The sequence below is a fragment of the Aspergillus bombycis genome (assembly GCF_001792695.1).
Source record: "Aspergillus bombycis strain NRRL26010 chromosome Unknown contig00014, whole genome shotgun sequence".
Lineage (NCBI taxonomy): Eukaryota > Fungi > Ascomycota > Eurotiomycetes > Eurotiales > Aspergillaceae > Aspergillus > Aspergillus bombycis.
Window position 1 is genome coordinate 13883 of NW_019170016.1, and position 17211 is coordinate 31093.

The following is a 17211-nucleotide window of genomic DNA, read 5'->3' on the forward strand; positions in this document are numbered from 1 at the left end:
ATTCAGCGTTGAGATATGTGGGCCAATATGAAAACTTCTGCACTTTAAGATCTCGGTAATGGGCTGTTTGCTATTCACAGTGCAAGACACGGGGCCCTGGATCACAATTTTGAACTTTACTCAGGTGTGATACTAGTCCACCTCAGATCTGCAATGAGGCCTTAGGCCCCAGCGCGTAGAGCCATGCAGTCTATTCAAGTCGGTGGGCCCTGACCCACAGACTTACGGCGAAAGAAACGCCCGAGATGGCACAACCAAACGCCCACACAATGCGCAAGCTGTCTACATAAGCTGATTGAATCTCGTGGATGGTCGTTTCGTCCGTATTATGCAGCAATGCGATCACGCCAAAGACATCGCGGCTATATTGACTGGCCAGCTCGGTGAGCTGTGGAGTAGATGATAGTGTCACTTTTAAACGATTCTCGAAGATGGCGCCGCCGATAGCAACTCCCACGGACTGCCCAAAGCTGCGGAAGAACGTGGAAAGGGTAATGGCCAAGGGTACGAGATGTGGTTTTGCCGAGGCCTGAACTGCAAATGCCATAGCGGGTACAACCATACCGAGCCCTATTCCAGATACTAGGTCGAGGAAGATCCAGGCAGGGATACTTGTATTCACGCGAAGAAGACAGAGTAGTCCGAAGCCCAGGGTTGATAGTGCCCAACCTCCCCATATCGCCCATCGATACCCACCGGTGGCAGATATGCAAATTCCCGTGACTGCGGCGACGGGAGCGACAGTTAATGTAGCAGGGAATAGGGCCACACCGGTGATAATGGGGTTGTATCCCTGTACTGCCTCGTAGTAAAGTGGGAGATAGTACAGTCCACACCAAAGCAAGAGACCGAGGGTGAAGAACCCACCTAGGGAGATAGTCGTGGACTGATCTCGGAACAGAGCTGGAGGAATCAGTGGATTCAAGGCACAGCGAATCTCGTAGACTGCAAAAGCCACAAGACCTAGAACCCCGATTATCAATGGAACTAAGGTGTGCCATGAACTCCAGGGGTACATGATCCCACCCCAGGAAAGGGGAATCAAAAAAGAGCTGATGCTCGTGACGAATAGAATCATGCCTAAGTAGTCAACTTGCCTGAGCAGAGTCCACCAATTGTCGGTGACGCGTGAAGGTGGGAAATAAAACACCAGGACAGCAGCCGCAATGCCAATGAACGGGAAGTTGATATAGAAGATCCAACGCTACACATAGTGTCAGCCAAATGAGTGCTTCGAACTTTCTTCTTCTTCTATTACCCAGGTTGACCTCTCTGCAAAGCATCCACCAATGACCGGCCCAATGACAGAGCCTAGAGCCCACATGGCACTAAGAATGCCGAAATACTTTGCACGCTTTTTCAAAGGCACAAAGTCTGCAATGATCACACCCGTCAATGTAATGAGGCCACCACCTCCCACCCCTTGCAAGGCACGGCCGAGGAGGAGACGGAACACACTGTTCGCCGTGCCTGCCAGAAGAGCGCCCACGAAGAAGAAGACAATGGCCAAATGAATGAAGAATCGGCGGCCAAAAATCTCAGATAGAGACCCAAATATTGGCTGGAAAGCTGGTCTTGTCAACCCTGCTAGGTCATTTTCGAGTCACTACCTCACACTTACTTGCAGAACATAACAGGTATGAAGTCCCCGTCCAGAAAGCCTCGATCGCCGAAGCATTCAACTCATTCGCGATTCTCTACCGATCGTATAAGCATGACTAGTAACTTGGCAGGGCAAATTGCTCACCGGTAGAGTAACAGAGATCGAAGACCCATCAAGTGCAGCCATCAGACTCAGGCACATCATTGCGGCGAACGAAAGAGCTTGCTGTTTCGTGAGACGAAATTCATCCTCAACGGCCTCACTCATCTTTTTCTGAGACACCTTCGATAGAATTTGCCGTTGACTCCCTTACGACACACCGTACCCAGAAAGTCTATGCTGAGTGGTATATTTGCAGAACACCGGTCATGTTATGGATCGTGCTCTGACAGGCCCACAATCGTTCATTTTAATCGTCGATAATTTCAGCGTGCATGACACTATTGAAGCCCACCACCGAATAACTTTGTCAGCCGTCCTGCTGCGCATGAAATTGGGACACGGTAAGCTTGTTGATGGATTTTGAGGAATGATCTCCGTGGAATCTGCAAGGGGAGATTCTTTGAGTTTTGAACGTTGCAAGAATCGCATTCATGGCCGACAGCTGAAGAACTCTATCAGCCGCCCTGCTCCGCGGTAAACTGGGACACAGTAAGCCTATTGGCGATTTGGAGGAATGATCTCTGTGGAATCTGCAAGGGGAGATTCGTTGAGCTTTCAACCTTGGCAGAACCGCATTCATGGCCCGTCACCAAAAAATGCTGTCAGCCGTCCCGCTGCGCTTTGAGTTAGGACACGAGAAGCCTGTTGGCGATGTTCGAGGAAATGCTCTCGGTGGAATCCCGGTGAGGAGGTTTGTTGTTCTCAAGCTGAGAGCCGATGGCTCTTTCAATTCTAACGACGTCTTCATTTTGTGGTTTTGAATCATTTAACATTTTAAACTCGCTTCAATTTTGCGTCATAACTTTCTCATTGCCGTGCATTTGAGCATCACCAAAAGCTTCCCCATTGTGGTTCCTTAGCCCAAGATGAGTCCCTGCGGAGAGGATGAGGCTTCCCATAGCACGCAACCCATTGCCATCGTGGGAATGTCAATGAGACTCCCTGGAGGAATCAAGACATCGGAGCAATTTTGGGATATGCTCATTCAGAAGAAAGACGGCCATGGCCAAGTTCCCGCGAGTCGTTACGATGTAGACAAGTACTACAGTGCAACTCCAAAGAAGGGCACCGTCTATACAAGAAGTGGTTACTTCCTCGAAGATGACCTAGCGGCCTTTGATGCAGCATTTTTCTCCCTCACGAAAAGTGAAGTAGCGCAGATGGACCCACAGCAGCGAATGCTCTGCGAAGTAGTGTGGGAATGCTTCGAGAACGCAGGCCAAAAGGGTTGGCGCGGCCAGAATATCGGATGTTATGTAGGCGTCTTTGGGGAGGACTGGTTGGAAATCTCGAGGAAGGATACGCAGGATGTCGGTAGCTACCATGTCATTGGCACGGGAGATTATGCGATTTCAAATCGCATTTCTTACGAGTATGATCTCAAGGGACCAAGTATGACCATCCGAACTGCCTGCTCCTCTTCCCTTACAGGCCTCCACGAGGCGTGTCGGGCCCTTCGCCAAGGTGAATGTGTGGGGGCTATTGTGGCTGGAACGAATCTCATCATGGCCCCGACTACCACTATTGGAATGTGTGAGGTTGGCGTGCTCTCCCGAGATGGAAGATGCAAGACGTTTGATGCCACAGCAGATGGCTACGGGCGAGGCGAGGCCATCAATGCGATCTACATCAAAAAGCTAGACGATGCTATTCGCGATGGGAATCCTATTCGTGCCGTGATTCGAGCCACAGCGGTCAATTCAGATGGACGAACGCCTAACATCACGTACCCCAGTGCCACAGCCCAGGAACAGTTGATTCGTAAAGCATACCAGTCCGCAAACATTGAAGATATCTCACAAACCGGGTTCTTTGAGTGTCACGGTACAGGAACCATCGCAGGGGACACAGTCGAGACTATCGCAATCAGCAAAGCCTTTGATGGAGAAGGCATCATTCTAGGCTCTGTAAGACTTTTCCCACATTTAAACAGTCGCAACGTGTCATGATGAAACTGAGACGCTTTCAAGGTGAAAGCCAATGTTGGCCACTCGGAAGGAGCTTCTGGTTTGACCAGTCTGATTAAAGTCGTTCTGGTGTTGGAAAAAGGGATCATCCCACCGAATCCCTATTTCACAGTTCCCAACCCGAAGAGTAAGTATTCCTTTGCGGAAGGGGGGAAGAAAAGTGTCGAATGAATATATTGACGAATCAGTCCCTTTCAACGAAGCGCACCTGCATGTCCCAACCGAGCCTACCTCATGGCCACAAGGGAAAAGACTACGTGCTAGTGTCAATAGCTTCGGAATTGGTGGATCAAATGCCCATGTAAGAGTAGTCTAGTATGAGGGAAATGAGGATCACTTTACTCAAATATCGAACAGGCGATTATCGAGGCAGCCACACCCGTCAATCATGAGCCAACCTTGTGTGAAGGCCAGTATCGGATCATTCCGTACTCGGCCAACAGCAAAGACTCTTTGCAACAGTCAATCGATGCCCATGCTCAATACATGGCCCATAATCCTGACCAGGTACACGACGTTGGTCATACCCTAGGTGTCTGTCGAGAAACCCTCAAGTATCGAGCCTACACCCTAAGCGGACCCAATGGTCATCAGAAAGTATCGCACACTTCCCGATTGACGGGTTTAAAAACGAATCTCGCATTTGTGTTTACTGGCCAGGGAGCACAGTGGCCGGGTATGGGCCGGGAATTGATGGCCTTGAAGGCATTTCGTGAAGCCATAGTCACCATGTCACGCACGTTAGAGCAACTTGATGACTGTGAGCCTTGCTCGCTTCTGGGTATGTGGCCTATCTGAAAGTAAATGAAAGTCCGATGGTTAACCAACGACGTAAACAGAAATGATCACGACAGAGCTGACCGCAGCCGAAATGGAAAGTCCCGAATTGTCCCAGCCATTGTGCACCGCACTACAAGTTGGTTTAGTTGAGGTGCTACGTAGTTGGAATATCCATCCAAGCGCAGTGGTCGGCCATTCAAGTGGAGAAATTGCGGCCGCATACACGACCGGCGCTATAACCGCGGAACAGGCTATCAAGATTGCCTACTTCCGTGGCCAAGTATCCAAATTGCCCCAGACTGAAGGAGGCATGGCCGCAGTGGGGCTTAGTCGTGATGTAGTCGCCGACTACCTGGAGGATGGTGTAATAATTGCATGCGAAAATAGTCCAGAAAGTGTCACGATCTCTGGCGATAAGTCTACTGTGGCCCAAGTGCTATCGCGTATATCAGAAGCCTTCCCTAGTGCCTTTTGCCGACCCCTCCGAGTCAAGGTGGCATATCACTCTGGTTAGACTCCCATCCGAACCTCAAGCAAACTCTGACTGACAATAAATAGATCACATGAAAGGGGTTGGCGAAATCTACGAGCAGCTCTTGAACTTTGTGGAAGAACGGAATCCGGCAATTCCATTTTACTCGAGCGTGACTGGAGACATTTTAGAAAGTGGACTAGGCGCTGAGTATTGGCGCCAGAACCTAGAACTGCCGGTATTATTTAGCTCTGCTGCCCGGCGCCTTTTAGACCAGATGCCGAAGAGCGAGGAGACTGTTATGCTAGAGATTGGACCACATGCAGTCCTTTCGGCTCCTTTGAAACAAATCTTTAGCCTCAAGGGAAACAACTCTGCAGTCTATCTGCCTACACTGTCTCGCGGCTCTAATTCTTTAACTAAGACTTACGAGGCCGCCGGGGAGCTGTATCTTCGGGGCCTTCCCATTGACTTCTTATCAATTAATGGCCCCGGGAAGGTTCTCACTAATCTCCCTTTGTATTGCTGGCAGCATGACTCCGATCAACATTGGTGCGAAAGCCGTCTCTCGAAAGGCTGGCGACACCTTGCGTTTCCAAGACATGAGATTCTGGGTTCGCGAATTCTGGAGACTGGTGAACTGGGCTTTGCATGGCGAAATATCCTATCTCTGGGTGATATGAAGTGGTTGCGAGACCACAAGGTATTCGAGGACACTGTTTTCCCTAGCACGGCATATATTGCGGCGGTAGGAGAGGCAATTCGTCAATTGACAGGAAGAGGAGACTACACTATTCGGCGTCTACTGGTCAGGACGCCAATTATTCTGAAACAAGAAACAGCCACGGAAATCATAACCTCATTGAACGTGATACCGTTGACGGAGTTCCACGACTCGGCGTGGTACAGCTTCAGTATCTCCGCATTCAACGGTAATTCCTGGATTAAGCACTGCACAGGCCAAGTGAAAGCGGGAAGCGACCAAAGTCTCGTAGCTGAGACCAAGTCCCATATGCGCGAGGTTTCCTCACAGAAGTGGTACCAAGGTCTGAACAACCTTGGACTTGACTACGGGCCGGCTTTTGAACGCCTGGCTGAGATCAAGGCCGATCCGCTGGCCAACACAGCGTCGGCAAATGTTCCATACTCGGAGGAGCTGCACCAAGCCCACTACTCGCTGCATCCTACGACTGCTGACTGTGCTCTGCAGCTACTATCTGTTGCGGCTTGCCGAGGGCTCCGTCGCAAATTGAATCGATTAGTCGTGCCCGTCAGTATAGATCACGTCTACGTCGATGAAACTGCATCTACGGTCCAGCTTCAGGCCTTTTCCGAGGAACTTGAGAATAAGAAGCTGAAGGGTAGCGTCATAGGAGTCATTGGGGATAATGTAGTATTCGCTTTCAGTGGCTGTGTGTTAGCGCCCCTGACTGGTGAAACCAGCGACATGGACGAAATTGAAACTCTGAATATTTCCTACCTGGAGTGGACTTCTCGCCTGGAGGATATCCCTGCACCGGACCTCATCTACAACACCACACCAGGCACATCTATGATCGTATCTTGTGAAGAACTAGTAGTTCTTTGCATGCTTGAGACATTGCATGAGCTGAACTCTCAACCATTACAACCTCACGCATCATACTTGCAGCAGTATGTTGCGTGGATTCAAAAGCAGGTCCATGTAATGATGAATGGGTCTTACGACCTAGTTCCCAAATCCCAAGAATGGGCCATGCTCGATTCAAAACACAGAAGAGTCTTGATACAGGAACTCATCGACGACCCGGCAAGGTCACGGTGCTCCCCTATAGACGCGCTCGTCGTTCGTGTTTACCGCAAGATTCGGGAGCTCTGCAGTGGCTCCGTTTCCGGGATAGACCTGCTCTACCAAGAAGATGGTTTGAAGAACTTTTATGACGTGATAGCAAGTTTGGATTTATCTCGCCTGTTCTCCACACTTGGGCACGAAAGTCCCTCCCTTCGAGTGCTGGAAATTGGTGCAGGCACGGGGGGTACCACGGCCCTTGCCCTCAATTCCCTAACCATCCGCAATGGACCTCGTTTATACTCGCGATACTGCTATACCGATATATCAATGGGGTTTTTCCCTGCTGCTCGAGAACGTTTCCGCAGGTTTCACGGAATAGATTTTGCGGCCCTAGACATCAGCCAGGATCCATTGGACCAGGGATTCAAAGCGCACGACTTCGATCTAATTATCGCTTCAAATGTGAGCTTCCACAGCCCCTAACAGTCAGACGAGCGAAGAGCTAATAGGATGCCAGGTGCTTCATGCGACCCCGGAGCTTGGCAAGGCTTTACGCCATGTTCGGAAGCTGCTCGCCCCAGGTGGCCGGCTTCTGCTGCAGGAGCTGTGCCCTACGGCTAAATTCATCAATTTTGTCATGGTAGGTTTCTCTCGAGGCTGGTTCTGTTTCCCTGGAGATGGGTGGTATCTGATGCGTTAGTGACAGGGAGTCCTCCCAGGATGGTGGATTGGTGGCCAAGACTCCCGCGAGGAAGAGCCGTTCGTTTCTCCTGAAAGATGGAACACTGAGCTCCAGAACAGTGGATTTACTGGAATTGATAAGTTAGCCTATGATAATGAACCTCCGTATGCTACCAATGCAACGATGCTTGCAACGGTGCGTGACGATGACTCCCAGCCAAGCCCTGTGACTCTCCTGTGTTCTTCTATTGATAACGAACACGTTCGAGCTGTGGAGCAATATTTCACTACACAGGGTCATACTGTCCATCTACGCTCTTTGCAAAGCGTGGCACCTCCTATTGGGGATGTCGTTTCTCTCCTGGATCTTGAAGGCCCATTTTTCGATAATATCTCTGATTCAGACCTGATCGCCTTCCAAAAGTTCGTTTCGGGTTGCAAATCAACCGGGATCTTATGGGTAACAAGGTCAGTGCAGCTCAAGTGTGCAGATCCTCGATTTGGTCTGGTCTTGGGATTGGCTCGCACTATCCGCTCTGAGCTTGCGATCGAAATGGGCACCGTTGAATTGGAATCTTTTGACCAAGCATCTTGGAGGGCATTGGAATTAATCTATCGCAAGTTCCAGGCGAGAGACAAGACGGATGGTACCAACACCGACTTTGAATTCGTACATCAGGACGGGAAAATTCTCACTTCCCGCTACAAACGGTGCACACCAGAAGAAATCCTTGCCCTTCAGTCTAGCAGAGAAGCTTCAAATGCTGTCGGGCTTCGCATTGAGGCGTTTGGCCGTTTGAATAGTCTTGCTTGGGTGTCGCACGACGAACCTGATGATTTGCAAGGCGACCAGGTAGAGATCAATGTTCACAACGCGGGCCTAAATTTCAAGGTAAGTTGATCTACAAACACTTGCATCTGCATGACTGTGTATTTCTGATAAATTGCAGGATCTTTTATGCGCTCAGGGCATCCTAGATGCACGAAAAGACGGGCTAGGCTTAGAAGGTTCTGGCGTCGTGAATAGAGTCGGACCGCACTCTTCTCTTACCCCAGGACAACGAGTCATGTTTATGAGCCCCGGCTCATTTGCCACCCGTATAGTGACCTCGTCGCTGCTTTGTGCCCCTATTCCGGACAGCCTTGAGTTTGCAGATGCAGCCACCATGCCATGTGTGTATGCCACTGCCATCCACTCTCTAATGACCATTGGGCAGCTCAGAAGAGGACAGGTGAGCAGAGTCGATCTTCACTCTTTCTCAACTTTGGAACCTGCACAAGCACTGACAACGAACCACGTAGACCGTTCTGATTCATTCGGCTTGTGGCGGCGTAGGGCTTGCCGCTATTATGATCAGTCGAATGATTGGCGCTGAAGTTTACACGACTGTAGGTAGTGAAACCAAGACTCAGTATCTTCAAGACCGGTTTAGTATCCCGCGCGATCATATCTTTAATTCGCGCGAACCCTCGTTTTACGAGGATGTGATGCGAGAAACTGACGGCCGGGGGGTTGACCTGGTGCTGAACTCACTCTCCGGGGAACTCTTACACGCGTCGTGGAAATGTGTCGCACGATTTGGCAAGATGGTTGAGATTGGGAAACGGGATATTGTCGGCCATGCCAGCTTGAGCCTTGCTCCCATGGTCCAGAGCCGATCATTGATCAGTGTTGACCTGGCGGAAATCCTCGAATACCAGCCTCGAGAATGTCAACGGTGAGTGGGAGAGTCTGTTTACAGAGCAACGGGCTAGACAGTTGCTGACAAGGATAGACTTCTCGAAATGTGTGTGGATTTGGTCCGACGAGGTAGGATTCAACCAATTCGCCCGATTCGCGCATTTGATGCGGCCGAGATCGAGCAGGCGTTCCGCTACATGCAGACCGGCCAACACACTGGTAAAATCGTTGTAAATATGTCCACCAGGCCTGGCCCAACTCGCCAGATGCCGGTCGCAGTCTCGTTCTCGCCAACCCGTGCATATCTGCTGGTCGGGGGCTTAGGTGGAATCGGCCGCGCCGTCTCGCAATGGATGGTGGAACAGGGAGCTCGCAAGCTGGTATATCTTTCCCGTTCGGCCAGCTCAACTACGACGCCCCGTGAAGCCTTGTTTCGAGAGTTACGGGCGCAAGGATGTGAGGTCACTGTGATACAAGGCGATGTATCGGACCTCTGTGATGTGAAACGGGCTGTCCAACAGTGCAATGCCCCTATCGCTGGTATATTCCAGATGTCAATGGCGTTGGAGGTACCGCAATCCCTTCCACCAAGTGCCCTGATAATCTTCTTACTGACCTTCATTCCAAGGATCGGGCGTTCCTGAGTATGAGCCATGTCGAGTGGACCAACGTTCTTCTGCCCAAAGTTCAAGGGAGCTGGAATCTTCATCAAGCCACGCAGGGGGAGCCTTTAGACTTTTTCGTTTCTTTCAGCTCCATCTCCGGGATTCTCGGTCAGCCAGGCCAAGCGAACTATGCCGCTGCCAACACGTTTCTAGATTGCTTTACGAAATACCGGCGATCACTGGGTCTTCCGGCATCCGTCATCGACCTAGGAATCGTCAGTGATATTGGCTATGTCTCGGAAAGTGGTCGAATAACACAGCGGGGACTCGCTGTGTGGGCCGGTCAAACCATCCAAGAGAGAGAGGTGATCGAATCCGTGAAATTGGCGTGCAGCGGCCAGCATGATGTGATAATCGGCTTAGCGCCTGGTGTCGCGACCCCGTTAGCTCGTCTGCCGGGCTTCTTTCAGCGTGACAAACGGATGAGGCTCTTTCACAATGCGCAGGAGGCTCCGCGAGCACGAGGCGATGTGGACAATGGCCTTAGAACATTTTTGGCAGAGGCCTCTCGGGAGCCGAGTGTCCTAGGCCACACTGACAGCTACGCCCTCCTGAGAGACGAATTGGGGCGCAAGATCGTTTCCTTCCTGTTCAAGGCGGATGAAGAGATCGATACAACCAAGTCACTGGTCGACATGGGAATTGACTCTCTGGTAGTTATTGAAATTCGTAATTGGTGGTGTCAGACGTTGGGACTGGAGATCAGCGTGATGGAATTTATGAACGCAGGGAACATCGATGGGTTAGCACATGTCGCTTTGAAAGGGTTAAAAGCTAAGTTTCAGCCAAAGCATACGGATTCAACGCCTTGAGATGGGTTTTGAGGGGAATGTCTCTAGGCATGGCCAGTATTCTTGATGTTGACGGATGGACCCGGTTTTGCTATAAGACCCGAGACCCCAAGCATGATATCATTTTTGGTCGATCTTTGATCACCTTACTTTGTAACTGTCATCTGAAGTTAGTCTTATGGCTTTCACTAATCTGATTTGAGATCAACTACTTCCATAGTAAGCCTCTTTTAGTCCGGCTCGATATTGTCGCGCTGGTCAGTTGCGAATACTCATAAAGCAGCCTATCTCCTTCATCCCTCTCCAGCTGCGCCGCGCCTGTAGGCTCATTAGCACTGACTAGAAGTTCCCTTTCAGCTTAATTCGGTGCCCTACTGGCTGGATACTCTTTCCCAACTCGTTGCCCTACTCCACGGTTAAATTTCCTACTTTTATCTATCTCCGCGCAGTCCTGCTCTATGATCTCAATGTTAAGTTACTATTCGGATGCCTGAGCCCCAGAATACAACTCGAGATCTCCCGAGCCGGAGCTCTCCCAGCCTTCTGCAGTCATAGATTTATATAGTGATGTTCCCCAATGCTGTGTTTACTCCCGAGGAGTTCCCCAACGATTCTGCCAGCCTGGGCGCCCACCCAGCGATGAGCGCTGCGGTAGGTAAGCCGAAAACAATCGACAATCTGATCAACAAGAGATTCAATCCTTTCCTTGTTGTAGTGGTAGCGGTCCGGCTTCCGCGCCAGAGCGGCCATGATACAGACCACCATCGCGGCTGTTTTTGCTCGGGGTGAGGTTGGCCGAGTGTCGTATATTACTTTAAGCACGGTCTTGATTGATCACCTCTCATTCAATATCTAGCTGAGGCAACGAGAATGACCAGAGAACTACTAGGATTATTCATCAATACTCTCGACTAGGGTTGACTCCTATCGTTATCCAGCAGTGGAGCCAACCCTTATCAATCGATATCCGAGCACCAACCAAATTGAATCCAGTCATTTTCGGGAAATCTCACGCCTTCGGAAGATTCCTGATCATATCGCCTAAACAATCAGCCGATATCGCAGCGATCCACAGGGAAAAGACCGGCCAGGCCCAACCCGTAAAAACAATGCATTGAAGAGAGATATACTCATATAAAACAAACCCTAGTCTGATTGATCCCCCCTTCTGCCATGCCGGCAGAAGAACCCCTCTGGCGCAAGATCCTCGAGATCGTCCTAGGGCAATGGTTCCTGATCGGCATCGGCATCGTCATCCTCATTGCCTCGCAAGCACCAGCCCCGACACAAGACCAGGACCTAATTGAAACTGTGATTTCATATCTCTGCGTTACCATAATCTTCTTCATCACGGGATGCACATTGTCGACGCGCGCGTTAATCGAGAACTACAGTCGATGGAAAGTCCACTTGTTCGTGCAGATACAATGCTTCCTCTTCACCTCGGCGTCGGTCTATGCCGTCGTGTCGCTGTGCGCAACGAACCCTGCCTTCATGGATGAGGCTTTGCTGATCGGTCTGCTTCTCATGGGATGTGTTCCGACGACCATCTCCTCCAACGTGGTCATGACGCGCAATGCGCATGGCAACGACGCCCTGACGGTGGTGGAATCCACCATCGGCAATTTCCTGGGGCCCTTCTTAACGCCCCTGCTAATTCAGATGTACTGTCTGCCGAACCCATGGTACACCGATTTTCTTTCCTCCGAGCAGGGTAACTACGCGGCGATCTATGCGCGTATCTTCAAACAGATTGGATTATCAGTCTTCGTGCCTATGGTAAGCACCACATACCACCACGAAACCTTCATAAAAAACCCCCCCAAAACCCCCCCCAAAAAGCAAGCAAGAAACACCACCAATATTAACAAGGAAAACCAGTTCATCGGCCAAATCCTCCAACACCTCTTCCCCAAAGCAGTCCGGAAGGTCTTCACCACCTGGAAACTCAGCAAACTAAGCTCCGTCTGCCTGCTGCTCGTCGTCTGGCAAGCCTACGACGCAGCCTTCAGCTCGGAGGTATTCACCTCCGTCAAATCCTCGAACATCATCTTCGTCGTCTTCATCTCCATCGCCATGTTCCTCGTCTGGCTGACCGTCTCCGTCTCGGTGTCCGTCCTCTGGCTCTCGCGGGAAGACACCGTCGCTGTGGCGTACTGCGTCCCAGCCAAGACGCCCGCCATGGGCGTTCCGTTGGCGAATCTGATCTTCAAGGGTCTGGATGTGTCGCAGAAGGCCAAGATTCAGCTGCCCATGGTTATCTTCCAGGGGTTGCAGATTGCTTTGGGGTCGCTTTTGGTGCCTGTTTTTCGGCGCTGGTTGCTCAAGAAGGTGTATCCGGATCATGGAGGTGAGTGTGGTTCTTTGGTTACGGTGGAAACGCAGGAGAGGTCGAGGGAGGAGACTAAGGGTGAGTGTGATGGGCAGGGGAAATGAACTGTAAGCCAGGGAGACGCAGTTACTGGGTTTGCATGTTGGGTTTGGGCCTGGGCTGATGTTATGATGTTATGAGCTGTTTGTGAATCGGTAGACTTGTATATACCTTCTGCATCTGTTGCTAGACTTCAAACCTTGCATATTGTTGGCATTGTTGAGTATATACGCCATGATGTATTGAAGCCATTGCACTCATTCAACTTCGTTTCGATGTTTAATGCAAATTACTCGCCGATCGTTCTGATAACTGCATTAATTTCTCTATACAACTAAACACTCGCCAAAGCCTGCTAAGCGCATACATATATACAACACAACCTGTACTCGCATCGATGCTACCTACATTACGACAGCTCAAGACGCAGTGCGTCGTACTGGACATACACCGTCCCCGGAAGGATCGCCGTCTCGTAGTCCGTGGCATCGCGGGGGAGGTGCAAGGTGAGCACATTGCTCCCCACGTTCAGCCAGTCGGCGGGGAATTCCATGCGCGAGCGCACCTGGTAGCAGCTGACAGCAGAGCGGACGATGCAGCTGCTGGACTGGTTGAAACCGACCAGCAAAGTCAGTGGCTCCTGCTGGTCGTTGATGTAGCTCTCCAACGCCAGATTCGCGTAGGGCTCCGTCGCGTTGTACACGTCCGTATTGCCAGCTGCGGTCTTAGCGCCGGCCAGCTGGATCGTCAGCGTGGCTGTCTTGCGTTTCTGCAGCTGCTTCTTGTCCAAGGAGAAGTTAATCGTCCAGTCGTGGGTGGTGTCATATTCGACGTCCGGGTTTTCAGGCGTCGGGCCGAACACCGACCAATGCACGGTGTTGAAATCGACGGCAGGGTCGCTGCTGCCGATGGTATAGTTGACGCCGTTGGGGAAGTCCTGCTGCCAGTCATACGCCCCCCAGTAGATAAGGTGCTGCGGAGGATGCAGTGGGTGTGTGGGGTCTGGGGCGACGCCGTGGAGGAATTCTCCCGAGGACTTGTCCGGGGTTCCCAGTCGCCAGACCTCAACACCCGCCGACTCCTGTTCCCAAGTCTCCTGCACCTTGGCTGCCTTGCCGGCTTGCACCTCGATGCCATCTTGCACGAAGTCGCCGAAGATGCCGTCGGCAAACACGGTCAAGCGGTATTTACCCTCCTTGACGTGGTCCAGTTGGAACGATCCGTCTTGGCCCATCTCGGCCCAGTATTGGTGCGACGAAGCCTCCACCGAGTTGTCTTGGAAGTATTGTCCGTCTACTGTGAGAATCGCGATGGGTCGTTTGGAACCCTTGGGCAGCTTGACCTGTCCGTGTACGCTGCCGCGCTTGCTGGAGGGAGCATACCCTACCACGTGCTTGGCGATGGAGTCGTAGAAGTCAGCGTTCCATCCGGGGTCGGCTAGGGACTCAGCCTCCGATCGCAAATCGTCCAGGGACGACGCAGAGCCCTTTCCACCGTTGAAGAGGAAGTACTGGGGGCCGAAGGTGCGGTCGAAGCCATCGGTGATGTTTGGCGTGCCTTCTCCGTGGTGGTTCGACACGAGATAGTTGTACACGATTCCGTCGACGGTTAGGTCTGAGTGGAGGGGGCCCTAAGCTGGTCAGCGGCGTGTTTAACAATCTGCAATATTTATTCTGACATACACCGTAGTAAGTGTCCTTGGTGTTCATGACGAGCCACGCTCCGTACGTGGTGCCGTTCGAGTTGGTCCCATCGGCATATAAACCGTGAACACTGCTGTCTCTCCACACTATTGCCAATTAGCCCATGCAGCAGATCACGATGTCTCAAAGAGGCCCATACAGTTCGAGAAGGTATACTTGGTGAAATACTCGGAGAACTGAGTGTAGTACGCATCGTCCGGGGTATTGTTGAAGCGCCAGGTTGCATCTTGCACGACGACCTGTTCCTCGATGGCTTCCTTGCTGGGGAGGGGGGCCGTCTGAGCCTCGCTGGATGTCAGGTGTGTCCAGAGCTCAGTGTTCGGGCGGAAGAGAGTTCGGAATTCTTGCAAGTTGCGCAAAAACGGTGTCGTCTCGTTGTAGTACGCCAAGCGGCTGAATGTATGCAAGCCCGTCTCGCCGTCTCGGAGGAACCAGTATTGCTGGAACTGCTGCCCTGTCGGCGTGTATGTGTCGTTGAGGATTACACCGGCATATTGTGTGCCGGTCGAATCAACTCCCTGGACTACCTCCATCCGGGGGTTGGTGCTGCCCGCCGTGTAGAAGCCGGAGGGTGTACAGTAGCAATCCAGATATGGACCAACACCGGTGCTACCCGATATAGGTCCAAGGAGATCCTGGCCATCGAGGAAGAGCTCCGAGACGTGGCCCTTCTCTTTGGCAAAGGTGGATGTCAACCGGTCATTAGTCAGGGTGATTGTACTGTTGTCCTCCGTGACCGTCAGCGCGGCGGATGCAACAGAGGCGCAGGCAGACGCCACGCCTAGGGAAGTGCGAAGACGCATATTGTGACCGTCAACGTCTAGTAGCAGTCCGCTGGACAATCCACGCTACACAACGCTCTCTCCATCTCGGAAGGGGTGCGCTCCGGCATTTATAACTAGCACAGAACCTTCGCCGGGTTCCCTCGCCGGCGGTTATTATCCCGAGACAAGCTAGTTTAGATGAAGAAGGCATGGTGTCGCTCCGACCAGGGGCACGAAGCTTGACCAAACTCACGGCCATGTGGACCGTCTCCATTGCGGAGCCCCGGACAAGCACCAGTCAATAGTGCCACTCAGTCTGGGGCACGAATGCGGGGAGTCCAAAAGGCACTAGTTGCCAGCGTCGGATTGATGGAAAAACTGCCTCGGACCACATTCACCCGAGCACGTTAAATGAAGCTGGACGGGGCAATTTTCCACAGCTACCACACTTTAATTATTGCAGTACCTACTGCAAGTTGAAACTATCCCTCTCCGCATGATTGAATTGGGCGTTCATTAGGTGATAATAACCATGAATATTCATGGATGAAGGAACGTGAAGCTTCATGGACCAGTGAAGGAGAATGGCTTAGACAGATATATAACGGGACTACTTTTCTGAAGCTCTTGATCTGTAGCCATCGTATTCGACTGTATTTCAGAGAGTTGGATGCAAGACTATGACAGTCCACTCCCAGACATGCTTCCAGATACAGGCAGTGGATAACAAACACATATATTACCCCATTGTGGGTCCAGTGCTAACTGCTGTTTTACTCGGCTTTATTTTATCGCATAGAATTTGATACATAAGACCAAAGAACAAGTGTGTATACACTTTCTTAGTCTAAATATACCTTCTGTGACTAACTATTATAGATCTTATCTAGATACGGTTCGCACGTAGGCACACTCAAGTCACAATCCTTGGCTGAGTTGGAATCCGCACTTGAAATCCAAGCCATCGTAAGATTATCTCTAACTAGAGTTATGATACATACTTACAGATAAATTGTATAGCGTTTCCCCTTGGTATAGCATTTACCACGCCATGTTTGCTCATGTATCCAAAGACACAATCGCACACTGATGAAGTGCGGTTCCTGCAGACAGTAACGTGGAGATCCTGAACGCAGGTAAAACACATGCAGTATACCATGTTATGGGTCATAAAGGATTAGCTATGCTAACACACGGAAGATTACGCGAATCAGAACGGGGAATAGACTGGCTATCGGCACCGTCAAGTAAGGAACAGAAGGGCCGGAAGTAAGGGGTTAAAATTGGTGGTATGTTAAAACCAAGATTGAAAAGAACCTGAATACATTAGCTGATTCATGATCGATGATATCTTGGCATTTTGATATTCTGTAGAGTTGTCGATGCAATGAGCCTCACTGAGATGGTCTCTCTCTATGCATTGAGGCGTACATGCTTTAACCATGGCTTCCGTGAGTGGGCTATACGGAAGAAAGTGATACGAGGCCTATTAACTTCAACTACCAAGTCTTGATCTAGCGAAGGAGTCGGCGTATGCCAAGTGTATGCCTTCGCTAGATGATGGCCAACAGTGTACTATGAGGTAGATATCGGTCGAATTCGTGACTGGAGGAGACTGCCTCTTCGATACGCTGGCATGAAACGCATCCAGCAGCAGACCTGCCTTCAGTCGCACCGTTTCAGAGAATGATGGAATTGTCGAAATGACTCTTTGAAACCCTCATCGGGCAGATCCTCCATGTCGTTAGTAATCTTCAGCTGATTGTGGGTCTATAGCGGAATGAACTAATGGAGACGGAG

General features: G+C 51.0%; 4 protein-coding genes across 4 annotated transcripts; 2 read left to right on the plus strand and 2 right to left on the minus strand.

Annotated features, from left to right (window-relative positions):
* Positions 1-190: 190 nt before the first annotated feature.
* Positions 191-1870, minus strand: ABOM_001945 (uncharacterized protein; the record flags this gene model as incomplete). The annotated part of the gene is made up of 4 exons (XM_022529075.1): positions 191-1204; positions 1259-1569; positions 1622-1697; positions 1748-1870. 4 exons carry the CDS (start codon positions 1868-1870, stop codon positions 191-193), a joined length of 1524 nt encoding a protein of 507 aa, XP_022392412.1.
* A 761-nt stretch (positions 1871-2631) lies between these two features.
* Positions 2632-10594, plus strand: ABOM_001946 (type I polyketide synthase; the record flags this gene model as incomplete). The annotated part of the gene is made up of 12 exons (XM_022529076.1): positions 2632-3672; positions 3736-3859; positions 3921-4033; positions 4090-4513; positions 4572-5021; positions 5071-7217; positions 7273-7395; positions 7462-8328; positions 8387-8668; positions 8739-9154; positions 9212-9686; positions 9746-10594. 12 exons carry the CDS (start codon positions 2632-2634, stop codon positions 10592-10594), a joined length of 7311 nt encoding a protein of 2436 aa, XP_022392415.1.
* Positions 10595-11746: 1152 nt separating this feature from the next.
* ABOM_001947 (bile acid:sodium symporter family protein) lies at positions 11747-13009 on the plus strand (the record flags this gene model as incomplete). The annotated part of the gene is made up of 2 exons (XM_022529077.1): positions 11747-12352; positions 12455-13009. The coding sequence occupies 2 exons, from the start codon at positions 11747-11749 to the stop codon at positions 13007-13009; spliced, it is 1161 nt and encodes a 386-aa protein (XP_022392414.1).
* A 344-nt stretch (positions 13010-13353) lies between these two features.
* Positions 13354-15450, minus strand: rglB (polysaccharide lyase family 4 protein; the record flags this gene model as incomplete). Its single annotated transcript, XM_022529078.1, has 3 exons — positions 13354-14574; positions 14627-14733; positions 14787-15450. The coding sequence occupies 3 exons, from the start codon at positions 15448-15450 to the stop codon at positions 13354-13356; spliced, it is 1992 nt and encodes a 663-aa protein (XP_022392417.1).
* Between the last annotated feature and the right edge of the window lie 1761 nt (positions 15451-17211).